Raw genomic sequence first — 16,991 nt, forward strand, 5'->3', positions numbered from 1 at the left:
AAATTAGTATTCTAGCATACTTTTCTTCATTTCTCAAAAAGTGTTACGAATATGTATAATTATTTTTTTAATGTTTATTTTGAGAGGGGGAGAGAGAGAGCATGAGCAGGGGAGGGGCTGAGAGAGAATCCCAAGCAGACTGTACTGTCAGCACAGAGCTCAACACAGGGCTTAAACTCACAAACCATGAGATCATGACCTGAGCCAAAATCAAGAGTTGGATACTTAACAGACGAGCCACCCAGGTACCCCTATAATTATTTGCAAAGGTCCAATTCAGCAAGAACTGGAACTCATTCTGTTTTTAAATGGCAGGATCATGAAGCATAATGTGTGAGTCCAACTCATCTCTACTATGAAAACTAAATTCATACAAAAGCTTCAAATTGGACTACACATGCACACATTTTAAAGTAAAACATTACTTTTTTATACAGTATACTCCATAGATATATTTCTAATTGCTGACAAAGGAAAGCTGGTTGTTTTTATAAATGCCAATTTACACCTAGTAAAACTATTTTGTTACTACTGGACATTAGTTGGCAAATTATTATATGACATGCAAAATCAAATTAAATGTGATTGTTCTTAAAGTTTTATATGCCAGCATTTATTTTTGAGGTTTTTTTTTACTCCCTTCTCAATCTAAGAATGACAGGAATTCTCAATAAGGCTGCAGTGTAGATACTTCCCTGTGGTAACTACAACAGGGCTTTGTTAGGTCACTACTCTGGCAATTCATTATGAACCCAATTCATTTCCTGGGAAAATGAAGCCCTTCAAAAGTAACTTCAGTAACTGAAACCTCTGACAGGTTCATAATGCAATCAACTTATCCTAAATTCTGCTCTGTAGTGAAGTGGTGGGATCCCACTTGCATTTTATTGTTTTTAAGAAGCCTCAAAGGAGTCCATATCAGTGTCCTACCACATGATGTATCTTTTTTTTTTTTTTAATGTTTATTTTTGAAAGAGAAAGAACACAAGCCGGGGGGGGGGGGGGGGGGGGGGGGGAGGGAGACAGAATCCTAAGCAAGCTCCAAGCTCTGAGAGCCTGACGCGGGGCTCAAACCCAAGAGTCGTGAGATCTGACCTGAGCTAAAGTTGGACGCTTAACTCACTGAGCTACTCAGGCACCCCTACCACACTATGTATCTTGATCAAAGCTCAATCCATCAATTCTTAGGTCTCAGAAAATTTTACCTTTAAGCCCTTCCTCTGAATCAATTCAAGACAGACCTTATGAGTAAAGTAATAGCTTCTCCCCTTTTTCAATCAGTGCTATACTATCCTTCATTTTCTTTTCCAATTAGCACAATTATTATAAAACTGTAAAGCATTAAACAAAGTTCAATAGAATATTCTTATCAAAAACCAGTTTAAGGATTATTTTTAGAAAACTTTCAGATCATCTGTAAAAGTTTATCTTAGTGTGCTACCATACATTCGCATACTTTAAATGAATGCCTAAGGGATCAATAGTTCTTTACATCAGGAGCCTCTATTTTTTTTTTATATTATTCATAATTTGAAGGGTTTTTTTTAAATAATTTTTTAAATTAAGGTAGCCAGGAACCTGGATCCACTGTTTGAAATATTTTATGGGACTCATTTAATTTAAGCCAATACAATGAAGCTATAGTTAGTGTACTTGGATTTAAAAGATACACAGAGTTTAGGTCAGTCTGAATGATGCCAAAATTTCACATAACTTTAAATTTCCACACTTACCTACTATCTGTCCTCTAACTGTATCGTTGTCATTTGGCCCAAGTTTGCACAGATCCAACCTCTGATCTATTTGAAATCAACAAAAAAAGCAATTAAAAAATAAGCTGATATCAGAGCTTCTAACATCTATAGAGTGATGGTAAATTTCCATAATCCAATGGCAACCAGGCCTATAATTTAAATAATAACATTTTAAAGATGAAACAAACATTTAAAATCTCTAACTGTATATATAATTGGTACAAATGTCTTAACAACAGTTTTGATAAATTTGGATTTCAAAAACTTTAAGTCACTGGTGTATATACATTGCCAACATGCAATTACTTTTTCTCCAAAGATTTCAGACACTTGTCTTGAGTCTTGGCTTGTCACTTAATAGCTGTTGTTCTTAAGCAATTTATCCCTGAGTCTTGATTTTCTCACGTAGTACCTACACCTCATATTTTTGAAGGATCAAATCAGGTAATTATGTAAAACTCTTAGGTAACTGGCATATAAGTGTTCAATAAATGTGAGTTATTATCACTGTTATTTTTTATCTAACCATTTCAAATGACCTCCATACACATAAAGTAAATATTAATAAGAAGCCAAGTATAAACTGTTAAGATAAGGGTCTGAGTCAGTTCTACTAACTCATTTAGGAGCAACTCATTTATTCTCTCATGCCTCAGCAATAGAACAGACATAACACTGACCTGGCCACCAGTTACAGGAAGGAACAGTGTCACCCACAGCACGCTGCTTTTACTTTGATTATAGCACTTAAAACTGAATTCTTTTACAGCTATATATATATATGCATGCCATCTATTCAAAGAAGTCATGAATTGATAAAAAGGAGGAGACCATACATTAGTCTTTGAATTCTCTGCTCCTAACTGGCAGAACACTGTACAGTGTGCTCAATAAATGTTTGATAAATTAAGTATTATTACACATCAAAAAGGTCAAGGAAATAAATGCAATGAAACATCCACAGGCAGCACAAAGAAAAATCTGTGTCCCACCAGATTTATCCAGCCAAAAAGAGACATTTTTTCCCCTTGCAAAATAAACGGACGCTACCAAATCAACTGTATAGTAGACTTCTGCAAGGCAATTCCTCTTCTCTTGTTCAGTCTTTCCAGTGTGTCCTGCTCCCTCTGCCAGCACAGGCCAGCAGGCCTTTGCCCTGGTTTCTCAGAGGACAGGATCCATCCCATTTTCACCTTTACATCCACCATGGATTTGAACAGTGCCTGGCACATTAAAGGTTTGATAAATGCTGGCTAAACTGAACCAAAGATAAGGTCATCCATGTGGCCTGTAAGTCTTCAGTTTGCCTGCTGGGTTGGGTAATAAAACAGTTCATTTTTATATACTATAAGACCTCTTCCCATCCCAGCGTCCTCTATTTCCTTTTGGGTCAGCCACCTCGTCAACTCAGAAATACAAGAAATTCTCAAGTGCCTTTAAATTCCCCTGACTCAGAGCTTCTGGTGCAATTTTCTCCCTTTTTCTTCTTAACAGATCAATACTTATATATCTGGACTGTGGTATCATACTACAGTAAAAGGGACTATCTCTTAATGTATCTAATACTCCAAGAAAAATTTACTCTTTTTTTATTAATTTCTTTAGCTAGATTCCATGTGAATTTCTGTTTAGCAGAGGTATCTGGACTAAAATCCCATGACAATGAATGACTAGCAATATTTTTTACATTATATGAAAAAGAATTCTGTAAAAACAACAAAAAATTTTGTCAAAAAAGTTATCTTCAGCTATGTCCCAAAAGAAAGACCCCCAAAAAGATTTTTTGTCACCTTGTTACTGCCAATCCAATACGAAAATCATTTCTAATGTCTTAACCTTGGTCTGATCTTCTAAATGCCCAGGCTAGTGTAAAACTAAGCTATAATTAAGCAGTTAACACAGCTGTCTTACAATCAATGTCTTACCCTTCTAGAACTTTTACCTTTTTTTAGTTTTATGTATCATTCTTATTCACTAATAATTCTCCTTTAATTGCCACCTTAAACACTCCAGTCACCTAAATAAAACTCATTTTATCTCATTAATCCACCAAAACCAGAGAAGGGTGCTAAGAAATGTTAAAAAGGCATATACACTTTGACACCCTTCTTTTTACTCTTGGATATCAAACATTTCCTAACACTTATAAATTCACTGTACACTAAGTATCAGCTGATTCAGTTCAGCTGAATCATTTTAAATGTTTCATTCCTTTTATAAACTCCATAAAATAAATTTAAACAAGTATTTTTACCAATGTTTCAAACATACATAGGAAGTTAAATTTTTGGATCCCTGCCCTCCCCCCCCCCCCCGCAAAAACAAACATACACATACATATTTTTTTTTTGAGGGGGGGCACAAGTGAGCGAGGGGCAGAGAGAGAGAATCTCACAAGGGGCAGAGAGAGAGAGAGGGAGAGAGAGAGGGAGGGAGAGAGGGAGAGAGGGAGAGAGAGAGAGGTGGGGCTCACCGAAAGCAGGGCTCATGTTTTTTTACCTGAAGCAGGGCTCATGCTCACACCAAGTGGGGTTCAAGCTACCTGATATGGAACTTGAACTCACGAACAATGAGATCATGACCTGAGCCATGTAAGTGTCCTATATTTTTAAAAAAAAAATTTTTTTAATGTTTATTTATTTTTGAGTGAGAGAGACAGAGCACGAGCAGGGGAGGGGCAGAGAGAGAGGGAGACACAGAATCTGAAGCAGGCTCCAGGCTCTGAGCTGTCAGCACAGAGCCTAATGTGTGTGCCCTATATTTTTATATTTTAAAAAACACTCGTATCTACTCACAACCAGTGTCTTTGAGGCGGTTGATGGCATTGGAAAGAAGTCGAACACAACCAAGAAATCCAGCACCTTGTTTTTTATGGATCTTCTTGTGATTCCATACACTGATCGTAACTGAATCAGACTTTCCAATATACCTAAAAAACAACATAACTGAATGAGTAACTTGGCAACTACAAGTAGCGAATGTAAAATTTTTTTCTTTTGCTTTTGTAGTCTAAAGTCACAAATGTTTCAGAGTATGGTTAGATAATGCAAAATATGTTTTGAGTTCAATCAATCCCACAAGATTGAATTTAATTTTTTTAAAAATCTTGTAAGTAAAAATCTATAAAGAATTTTTAATATATCCTTCATCACATCTGCCACTCTCAGACTGGCTAACAATGTGGTAGTAAAAAAACTATTTTAGTAGCTAGTGTCAAATAACACTACAGGTTTCTGATATTTCTTTCCAAGAACAAAAATCTTACAAGAGCTTTTATCACAGTCACATTTAAAAAACATTTCAATGACATGGCCTATCATTTCGAAGAGTACTCAGTTTTCAAGGGGCATTGTCAAGGCTGACAGACCAAAAATCTGACATACCTGGTGGGTTTTAAAATGCTGTAGAACAAAAGCTGATTGTAACGCTTTTCCCCTGCTTCTTTCCTGTATGCAGGCCTTGAGCGAGCAGGACTCTTGCAGATTTCACTTCACTGCCTGCAGACAAGCAGAGCAGGGGAAAGCGTTACTACACTTGTCTGTGCGGATACCTGCAAGTACGTTAAGAGCTCTACCACAGCCAATTGTTCACATGGTGCCATCCCATGCAAAAATATAATAAAATAACATAATTATATCAGTAGAATCCTAACTATATTTCATTGCCTCTAAGTGGTCAAATTTTTGGTCCAGCAACCTTGATCTTCAAGTGTCATTCAGTAAAGCAGTAATATCAGAAAAATTCACCTAGTACGTAAAAAAGCCAAAACCACTGAAGTGAGAACTAAAACTTTTCAATGAGAAACAGGGAAACCACACTTAGATCCAGCTGTGCATAAAGCATGCCTATCCCTACTGGACTTTTAATTACGCAAGCTAATCCATTCCCTTTTTAAAAATTAAGCCAATTTGAATTTCATTTCTGTTGCTTACAAATGGGAAAACTCTGGTCGAAAACATCCAACATGCATGCACCAATTTTCAAAGAGACCTAACAGACCTAACCTGGCAAGTACCTACTGCATGGTGTATCAAAATTCTACAACCAGAATCAATTATTAAACAGCTACAGCACCCCAGATCAAGCATTAAAACAAAATCACATTAAATCAGTTCCCCAAGCCTGATTCCCCAGCATGATAAAGTATTGATCCCCGTGCCTTAGAACAGCCCACCACTGGCATAAGCACCCTTATGCTGTCAAGGCCCAGAGAGACCTTGAGAACGTACACTGAAAACAGAGGAACGTCTGTCAATTGTGTCCTGGAATGACTGTGAGACAGTGAAATCACCTCCCTGCCAAATGAACTTTTATACAAAATACATTGCCCTTGTATGAAGCCACTGACAATTTGGGTTTGCCTATTCCATCAGTTAGCCTGCTCTAACCAATCAGGCACAAATCATAAAGGGCCTTGTCAGCCATGGTGTGAACTCTGGCCTTCTCTCCAAGTAAGGCAGGAAGCCAACGGGAGACGTGCAGCAAAGGAGTAACAAGATTTGAAATATGTTTTAACAACCTCACTCTAGCTGCTGTGTTGACGGCTGTAGAAGCAAGGCGTGTAAGGCAGGGGTCAGCAAACACAGCCTGTGACCCAAACCCAGCAGAGCACAAAACATAGTGTGATTTCAGTGTATATAGGGTGACATAATTTTTTTTTTTAGTTTTAAGGCCATAATCAACTATTTAGAATGTCTACATTCACATCACCACTTTTCTAACATAAGGTCATCATTTCTATTTGCTGGACCCAACAATTCCACATACTAATGATGGTCCAACAAGAATTCCAGCCCATACCATCAGAGTCCCCTCCCCCTAAATCCCATGGACCTGGCCACCAGGGAATCTCGCTGATCAGCACGTTAATATAATACCATGCTCTGGTCTGTAACTGCACAGAACCCCTGACGGACTGACAGGTTTAGGTAGGGACACCCCTCCCCTAGGTCTAGCATGAAGCAGATACTGAAGATGAGCCCTCCGCCCAAATGCCAAAGATTTGTGATTGTCGACCCGTCAGGGGGGAAAACAGGGGCCCCTTTTAGGCAACAAGCTTGAGCAATGAAAACCTGAGTAAGGTAAGAGGGGCCGACCACAGTGACCACCCAGCTGCATGCAAAGGCTCATGAAGAGACCCACCTCAAAATATCCACAGACCCCAGCCGGCCAATGGGCTAGGGTCAGGCACAGGTACCAAAAAAGGAAAAGTCCGTATGTTCCTATACTCCCACACTCCCTCCCCGTAATTAGAGCCCCCCACCACTGACTGCCTCCTGGCAGACAGTATTTCCTTTGCTATCCTGCCCCCCTGCTCCCCTGCAGCGTATCCAGTGGATTCACTACCTCCTTTGTTCTGCCTATATCCATGCTGTCCCCACCCGATCAGGTCGCCCCACACTCCACAGTGTAGGAACTAGTCTCCTTGCCATCTTTGTCTCCCTCAAAGCCCTTCTCCACGGTTACCGCCTAAGTGTCTGCTCTTGGATATAAACCCGATGATAGCATTTCCCCACTTAAAACCTTTCTTCATTGCTCCCCACTGCTTTGAGGAGAGCATTCAAACTTATTAGTAGGCTTTCAAGGACCTTCACGAGCTGGTTCCTACTCGCCTCTCTTTGCTTGTCCTATGCCGAACTCCCCTTACCTGACGTGAACTCCCCAATGCTGCCCCTCCCAACTGTTTTCAGAGTCATGTTCTCTTTCACCTCTGGGTCTTCACACAGACTACTTTTGCTTAGAGCCATCCCCCGTTTCTTTTTTCAAATTAACTCCCACATAAGGTCTAAGCCTAAATGCCACTTTTCTAGGAAGCTGTCCTTAGCTCCTAAATTCATATAAAAAAGTTCTGTGTATTTCCAGGGCACCTATACTTCCCCATATTCTTATCATACTGTTTATAATTTCCTATTCACTTGTGTCTATACACCACTTAGCTGAAAGCTTGTGAGACTACATCTTATGCACTGTTATACCTGGGTCTCTGGCTGAATTTAAATGTGACTGAAGCTTAAAGAGACGGCTTAAAACAATCTGATTAAGAACTCAAAAGCTGAGTCAGTTACACAGACAGTAGCTTATTACAGCTGGGATTTCAAAATCACCACAGGTCAAATAAAGTAATAAAAAAGGTGCGACCTAACATATTTACTAAAAGCGTCTGACATTTGAGGATTACCTGTGAGGTACTAGTCTAAACACTTTGCAGGGGTTATCTCACTGCATCTTCCTATCAGTCGTCTAAAGTAGGCATTATTGTTGCTGTTACCAATGGAAACTGACACACGAGGGGTTAAACACTGAGCTAATGATCACACAAATAAGTGGGGGGCTGGGGGGTGGGAAGCCAGGTAGTCTCACTTCTCTCTATTGCCTACTTTTTTAGTTCCTATTTATTTGCCTACTAACTTGGAGTCACTGAGCCATAGCACTGAGGGGCACACAAAAAAGCCTTATTCTGAACTGCCTCTCAGTATCTCAATGTTTTAGGAGAAACATGTTTGTTCACATGTGGTTTAGAAGGTCAAATTTAAATAACTGTCCAGAGTCTAGGCTGAGCTGGGTACTCTGCTAGGGGGGTGGGTTAGAACTAATTGTCTAGAAGTAAGTAATGAGGTGTCAGGCATAAACTTTTGATGGGAGATGTAAAATTCATTTTTGTAGGTAAGGCAAGTGGAACATTTTGAAGAAAAACTGAGATTGATGAAGAGTGAAGTAGAAAGCTCAAAAAGCTTAAAAGACCAAAGACTTAAAGGTCAGGATATCAGGGCAGTTAACATGTTTATAACATGAGCTATGCTGACAAAATGGTAGAGGTATAGAAAACATATAGTAACAGAATTAGCAACCTGGAGAAAACTGACACCTACACCTGCAGGGAACAACAGATAAGAAACAAGACTATTACTGCCACCCCATCCCTGAAATATTTCCGACTTATTAGCCCAAGATACTCTAACAGTGACGGTGGGGCTAAAACAGAAGGACTGGTGAAATTACTGAAAAGGAATGGAAAGCCCTCCTGAATCCCCTCCTTGACCCAGGTCATCCTCAACCCCAGCAGGAGATGTACGCTTTACTCTCTGAAAAGTTCTCTACTCAGGGACACCAGGCACAGCTAAGGGAGAAGGTAAAAGTCCATTATAAAAGCATGGATACTAAGAAGAGGTTACTACAGTCAATAGAGAGACCTCCTAACATTCTTAAACTCTTCAGCTCCAAGAACACTAGCATCCAAGAATATATAGCCCCGGGCAGGAAACAGCAGAATTCTGTGCAATGAATATGTCACAGCCACACCTGACTACCCTAGCAAGCGGACTACCTCTACCCATGGGCACAGAATTTCCAATCAACATGGAAGTGCCTCCCCTTAAATATAAAAAAACAGAAACCCAAATCAAACTAACAGAAAAAAAAGGAACCTTGACAAAAGAGAGGCAATACAAGCAACAAAACTCACTTCTCTTGCATCCAAGAAATAAGACAAAATTACGAAAAACAGATAGTCAATAAGCAAAGTGATCTTGCAAGCTAAAAATATGAGAGCAGAAATCACAATAAAAGGAATGTTGGAAAACTAAGTAGGGGAAACAGCCCAGATAGTTCATCATAGTTTTTAATTTTTTACTGAAACAAAAATATTTTATTCCACTGGAGATACAATATGAGAGAAAAAAGATAGGACAACTAAATGATAATCAATTCAGAAGGGGTAACATCCAAGTAACAGGAGTTCCAGGAAAGGAAATAGAAAATAGAGAAGAAATCACCTATAATAAATAAAGACAGGGGCACCTGGCTAGCTCAGTCAGTGCAGCATGCGACTCTTGATCTTGGGGTTGTGAATTTGAGCCCCACGATGGGTGCAGAGATTAAAAATAAAATCTTTAAAAAACAAATAAAAAAGACAAAATTTCCTCATAACTAAAGAGTTTCAGCATCCAGAAGAGGCACAGTTATTTCTCTGACATCAGCCATAACAACATCTTTCTAGACATGTCTCCTATGACAAGGGAAACAAAAGAAAAATAAACTACTGGGACTACATCAAAATAAAAAGCTTCTGCACAGAAAAGGAAACAACAGACAAAAAAAAAAAAAGACAACCTCCTGAATGGGAGAAGATACTTGCACATGACATACCCAGTAAAGGGTTAGTATCTAAAATATAAAGAACTTACACAACTCAACATCAAAAAACCCACAAACAATCCAATTTAAAAATGCACAGAAGAGGTATGCCTGGGTGGCTCAGTCGGTTAAGCGTTCGACTTCAGCTCAGGTTATGATCTCATGGTTTTTGAGTTCTGCTGTCAGCACGAAGCCCACTTTGGATCCTCTGTCTCCCTCTATTTCTGCCCTTCCCTCACTCGCAAATGCTTGCTCTCTCTCACTCTCTCAAAAATAAATAAATATTTTTTAAAAATAATTAAAAAATAAAAGTGCGCAGAAGATATGAACAGACATTTCTCCAAAGATATATAAATGGCCAAGAGACACATGAAAACTCACTCATCGTCAAGTAAACGTGTATCAAAACCACAATGCGATATTACCTAACACCTATCAGAATGTCTAAAATCAAAAATTCAAAAAATAGTAAGTGTTGGTGAGGATATGGAGTAAAAAGAACCCTCATGCACTGTTGGTGGGAGTGCAAAGTGGTGCAGCCACTGTGGAAGACAATATGAAGGATCTTCAAAAAGTTACAAATAGAACTACCCTACAATCCAGTAATCACACTACTGGGTATTTACCCAAAGAATATGAAAACATCCAAGGGATGTATGCACCCCCATGTCTATTGCAGCAGTATTTGCAAAAGCCAAATTATGGAAACAGCCCATGTCCATAAAGATATGAATGGATAAAGAATGGAATATTATTCAGCCATAAGAAAGAATGAAATCTTGCCATTTGCAACAACATGGATGGCTCTAGAGAGTATAATGTTACAAAATAAGACAGAGAAAGACAAATACCAAATGATTTTACTCATATGTGAAATTTAAGAAATAAAACAAACAAAGGAAAAAAAAAAAAAAAAGGAGAGAGAGAGAGAGACAGACAAACCAAAAAACAAACTCTTAACTATAGAGAACACACAAATGATTACCAGAGGGGAAGTGGATGGGGGGACAGGTGAAAAAAGTGAAGGGGATTAAAAGTACATTTATTTTTTATTTATTATTATTTTTTGAGAAAGAGCATGAGCAGGAAGAGGGGCACAGGGAGAGACAGCAAGGGAGAATCCCAAGCAGGCTCCACGCTCAGTGTGGAGCCCAACGCAGGGCTCAGTTCCATGACCCTGGGGATCATTACCCAAGCTGAAATCAAGTCAGTTGCTCAACCAACTTAGCCACCAAGGAGCCACAAGAGTACATTTATCTTGATGAACACTGAGTAATAAATGGAAGATGAATCACTGTACTGTATACCTGAAACTAATAGAACACTGTATGTTAACTATACTGGAATTAGGGGCGCCTGGGTAGCTCAGTTGGTTAAGCATCCAACTTCAGCCCAGGTCATGATCTCACAGTTCGTGGGTTCGAGCCCTGCCGTAGGGCCCTGTGCTGACAGCTCAGATCCTGAAGGCTGCTTCAGATTCTGTGGCTCCCTCTCTCTCTGCCCCTCCCCCACTTGTTCTCTCTCTCTCTCTCTCTCTCTCTTAAAAATAAATAAACATTAAAAATAATTTTTTTAATTTAAAAATAAAAAAACTATCCTGGAATTAAAAACTTTTTAATTTTTTTAAAAAGAGTTTATCCAGATTAAAAGGTCCCAATAAGTACCAAGCACTATGTAACATATATACCAAGTGCATCATCAAAAAATTTATTACACAGCATAAAGAGAATACCCTGAAATCTTCCAGTGGAAAACAATAATCAAGAAAGACCAAAATCAGGATGCCATTAATGATACTCTGAAACTGCACTATTCAAAAGGGCAGTCACCAGTCTCATGGAGCTATTGAGTACTTAAGGCTAGTCCAAATTGAGGCACTCTGTAAGTGCAAACAAACCCCTAAGATCTCAGACTTAGCTGAGAAATGTTTATTTTTTTAACCTATGCATTTATTTATAAGAAAAAAAGACCATAATTATTTTATCTTGATTACATGTTGAAATGAGAATATTTCAGCTATACTAAATTAAATATGTTTATTAAGCTTAATCTTTTTTATTACCTTTTATTTATTTTGAGAGAGAGACAGAGACAGTGGGGGAGGGGCAGAGAGAGGGGGAGAGAGAGAGAGAATCCCAAGCAGGCTCTGCACTGTCAGCACAGAGCCTGATATGGGGCTCGAACTCATGAACTGTGAGATCATGACCTGAGCCAAAATCAAGAGTTGAACACTTAACCAAATGGGCCACCCAGGTGTCCCTATTAACTTTTTAAAATGTGGCTATTACAAAATTTAAAATTACAGACAAGCTTCCATTTGTGGCTCACATTATATTTCTGTTCAAGTGCTGATCTAGACCTAGACAACAACGGAGCGTATATTCACAATTTGGAGAGAAATGCGTGTCTTACCTAGAAGGTTATAATCAAACTCTCCATTGAGAAAGACAAAGTACATTTTCAGACAAGATCTCAAAGAAATCTTCCCTATCTTTTTACTCTTTCTCAAGATGACCATGAAAGACAGACTTCATCGAAACAGGGAATAACAAAAAATGGGAAATCACTGAACCCAGAAGAGACAAAGGAAATTCCCAACATAATGATCAAGGAGGTTCCTGGACAGTTGTGCAGCAGGTCCTAGACCAGCTTAGACCACCAGACCAGCGTGGAGGAAGAGGCCAAAGGTTTCAGGAGGGAGATCTCCAACAAGGAAACAAAGCCAACAGAATAGCTCATGCGGTTGAATATATGCAGAAATGTCCAGTCCTGTAGGAGAGTCTAGGAATTAATGAGACAGATAGAAAACTAAACAAATGGCAAAATAAGATAGTTAATTCCAGAAAAACAAAATTTATCAAGAGAGGAAATGTAATCACTGCACACCATGTGACTCAGTTATGAATAGTTACACGATCATAATGTAAATACAGAACAATGATTTAACCAGAAAGGTTCAAATGGAGGGCTCGGAGAAAGGAAGGGCCACGCGGGTGCTGTAGGAACAGGGATGAGAGAGATCAGTTGTAAAAGCTAAATCTTCTTCTATGGTAAGAAATGTAAAAATAATACCTAAAAGTATGCATATACTAAATCTCTGCATACCCCCCGCCCACCCCATATACAGAGAGATGTATAAAGTAAGCATGACGTCTAGAAAGAGAAGAAAATACCAGACTAAACAATCAAAGTAACTCTAGTTACCTTGAGAATGGGAATCAGGAATAAGGATGGGGCAGCAAACTGCAGTTTCCCATTACAAGCCTTACAACATCGGGGCACCCCAGTGGCTTAGTTGGTTAAGCGTCTGACTTGGGCTCACCTCATGATCCCACCGTTTGTGGGTTCGAGCCCCACGTTGTGCTGTGCACTGACAGCTCAGAGCCTGGAGCCTGCTTCGGGTTCTGGGTCTCCCTCTCTCTCTCCCCCTCCCCTGTTTTTACCCTCTGTCTCTCTCAAAAATAAAAATAAATATTAAAAAAAAAAAAAAAGCCTTACAGTATTATGCACCTTTTTAGAATGGTGCATATAGCACTGTGATTAAAATTTGAAAAAAAGAAACCATCCCTATAAAAGCACAAAGAATGTCTATGAGTGCACTCCAATTACGATTTCTGGTTTTATACTCATAATTGACCTAAAGTAAATTAATACCTTTATTTAACCGAAAGAAGATGGGACGGGGTTGCTCTATACTGCATATACGTTTTATTCTCCATAGGCTTACTAAGAGCATTTCATCTTCCAAAACCAGCTATCAATAAGTCACAGTACCTTCCCACTAGGTTTTGTGCCCCTCTGTGAAGACCAAATTATACCACAGATCAAACTCTGATAATTTTCAGTGATTCTTTTCAAACGCTCTATCAAATAACATCGATTCTATGTTTCATTTCAAATGAATCCTTTAAACCTACAGGTCATAATGCTGATTCCACTTTGGATCAAGTGTATTCTTCACAGTATCTGTAGAATGGCATTGCCCAGATCCATCAACCACCACCTTAGCAAATGGATCAGGAAGTCCTGTGGGGAAAGGGGAAGAATTCGTTTTTAATTAAAGAATAACGCGACATGGAAAATAGAAGATTAATTATATAAAACTTACTATTTGCTACAAAAGATTATTCCATTCTTTATAAAAAGTGTAACATTTAGCTATAAATGAAAGGTGGTCCCTTTTGAACGAAGATTAAAGTGAATTCTACATTAAATACCAAAAGCTACGTTTTTCTCGTTGCTATCTCAGAACATTCTCTTAAACTACCAAAGCCTAGAGGTTACCTCATAATAGGGAAGTGTTTATACATCTTTACCAGCCCTTTGACTCCAGGAAGATTAAAACAGTTCTGGTTCTCTTAGGGCCTTCCCAAGGTCCTCCTTAGTAGCATTTTTAAAGAAAGAGCTTCTTACAGGTTTTCACACAAGAATATGGGCTACAGAGAAATCAAATTAGCCAAAAAGTTTTCCTGAATAACTACCATGAGTGATGAAAAACTGAATCAAAAAATTAAATACCCTGCCTTAAAACGTTAAGAATGCCTTGGGGGAGAGGGAAACCAGAGAATAAACAGATGTCTGTATAGATTCTAAAGAAAATACTTTTAACACTATGTCAGGCACTATTCTAAATGCTTTACATATATTAAATCTCTTACTCCTCACAATAATCCAATGGGGTAAATGTTACTATAGTCTCTACCCTACTGATGAGGAAACTGAGGCACAAAGGGGTTAATTAACTAATCCAAGGACAGACGATAGTACGTGAGAGAGCCAGGGTCTGAAGTTTAGATTTTAAACCCGTGCACATAAATCTGGTTCTCAATTTCATGCTCTCAACTACTATACTATAGTATACCTCTCACGTACCATGCAGTTCAACAGTGAGTACAAGTAAGAGTTCAGAAAAACAGAACTGTTGGGGAGTTTGAACAGTAAATCAAGGCTTTTTTTGGGGGGTGGGGTGGGGGGGATGGGACTCATTGGGCTTTAAAGGACAAACAGGAAGATCACCAAGAAAGGTACGACTGCATCTGAAGGGCTGTGAGGAATCTAACCAAATCATTTATGCTACGATGTTAAAAGTAAATGCTGTGGGTAAGAGAGGCTTAGAAATCAGAAAGTGACTGAGGTAGATAAAAGGGTGTCATATTTTTCTATTAGCGGTATTCAGGGTGGACTGGGAGAAGGGAAGACTGGTACAGAGACTATCTAGGAAGCGGTCATAAGTTTCACACAGTAGGATAAACGAACAGTAAGATGAGCAGACTCTGAACTAGGGAAGTCACAGGAAAAGGCAAAGGACAGTGAAGTAATAAACTACTCTGAAAGATCTAATACAAGTTTATAAGAAACTAGGGTCAAAGATGACACTATAGTTTTCAGCCCTAAGTAACAATGAAAACAGTGGTTCTTTTGGAGAAAAAAAAAGTTAGAAGGTAGAACTAAATAAAGTGTTAAGGAGACAAAAATGACATTTTGGGATAGCACAGATCTCCTATGGACAGTTGAAAATACTAGAATGGGGCGCCTGGGTGGCTCAATCGGTTAAGCGCCCAACTTCAGTTCCGGTCACGATCTCGCGGTTTGTGAGTTCGAGCCCTGTGTCGGACTCTGTGCTGACAGCTCAGAGCCTGGAGCCTGCTTAAGATTCTGTGTCTCTCCCTCTCTCCGCCCCTCCCATGCTCATGCTCTGTTTCTCTGTCTCTCAATAATAAATAAACATTTAAAAAAAATTTTTTTTAAACAAAGAAAATACTAGAACAAAATGCTGGTATGGGTTGATAATTGGAGAAATTCTGCACCTCGATATCTATGCTAATTTTTTTTTTTTTAAAGTCAAGATACCTATGTGCCAAGATTCGAGGTCAGGCATAAATCACATCGTCAGTTCCCCAATCCTATGACTCTGTGATCTGTCAGCTTCAAATAAGAGAGGACCAAATTTTAAGAGTGTTAAGTATTTAAGAAGATACTTGGAAGTTAGCGTATTGATGTATTTAACTATATTCTTGAAGTTTACTGCTATTCATATTATTTCAGTAATACCTACCGTTTTTAAAAGTGTTTAATGGAAGAATATTTTTCCCACTACCTTCAATAACATTAAGTATTTTCAAGAATCTATTCTTTTTCTTTTGATTCTACTATCTCAGCAAACATACAAATGTATGTTTGTAAGCAAAAACAAAAATCACATTTCAAGCTTTCCTTTTAGATGTTGTTTAAAGAATTAAGGACTAAGGGGAACAACTTTTCCACATAAACACACTAGGCATGGTTTCCAAGTCCTTAATTAACTATGAAATTCTGAGTCCCAACCTCCTATGTTTCTTTTCTGTTAAATAATACAAAACACAAGCTCTATGCCCTAACAACAAAAAGTACCTACATTTCAACTTACCTGTTTCTATCAGTCCACAAAAATTTACCTTGAGAGCCAAGTTACTGTGATGTGATCAAAAGCTATCAAGTTTTCTGAAGTTAGTGAGGCTTCTAGTGGTAAATATCAAGTGGCTAAGGTATTTTCTGTATTTTTAAAAATTTCTCAATCATCCCCATCATTTCTGAGTCATACAAAAATAGCTAAAGCTGAAGACTTCCTCGCTATACAAATGCACTTGAGCTGCAAATAACAATGAAACAAAAATTTCAACTTAAAAGTGTGTTACTTTCTGGAGAAAATAAAGCTTTATTTTTGATTGGGGGAAGAAAAAGAACATTCACCAATCACCGTGGTTCTGAGTGACTTCAATTTGGCCCCTAAATATAGTGACTCAACACAGTAGCTTACACATAAATCTTTTATTTAAATGTTACATAAAAGAGGGGCACCTGGGCGGCTCAGTCAGTTAAGCATCTGACTTCGGCTCAGGTCATGATTGCACAGTTCGTGAATCTGAGCCCCACCTCAGGCTCTGTGCCACCCGCTTCGGATCCTCTGTCCCCCACCCAACTTGTTCTCTTTCTCACTCTTTTTCAAAATAAATAAACTTAAATAAACAAACAAATGTTGCATAAAAGAGAAAAAAATTATACTAATGAAAACATTCTTTAAGAAACAGATAATGGATAAAGACAGATACAGGATCATGTTAATGG

At 38.5% G+C, this 16,991-nt stretch overlaps 1 protein-coding gene across 2 annotated transcripts in view; it reads right to left on the reverse strand.

Moving 5' to 3' along the window:
* SMURF2 (SMAD specific E3 ubiquitin protein ligase 2) overlaps nucleotides 1-16,991 on the reverse strand; it is a 119,212-nt gene that overhangs the window by 38,481 nt on the left and 63,740 nt on the right. For both annotated transcript variants that reach the window (XM_060645663.3, XM_060645660.3), the window contains exons 3-5: nucleotides 13,805-13,913; nucleotides 4,550-4,683; nucleotides 1,734-1,799 (exon numbers count right to left, since the gene is read on the reverse strand). In XM_060645663.3, coding sequence (XP_060501646.1) covers nucleotides 1,734-1,799; nucleotides 4,550-4,683; nucleotides 13,805-13,913 — 309 coding nt within the window. The remainder of the gene's footprint in view (nucleotides 1-1,733; nucleotides 1,800-4,549; nucleotides 4,684-13,804; nucleotides 13,914-16,991) is intronic.

This window comes from Panthera onca, chromosome E1 (assembly GCF_046562875.1).
Source record: "Panthera onca isolate mPanOnc1 chromosome E1, mPanOnc1 haplotype 2, whole genome shotgun sequence".
In the NCBI taxonomy this organism is placed as follows: domain Eukaryota; kingdom Metazoa; phylum Chordata; class Mammalia; order Carnivora; family Felidae; genus Panthera; species Panthera onca.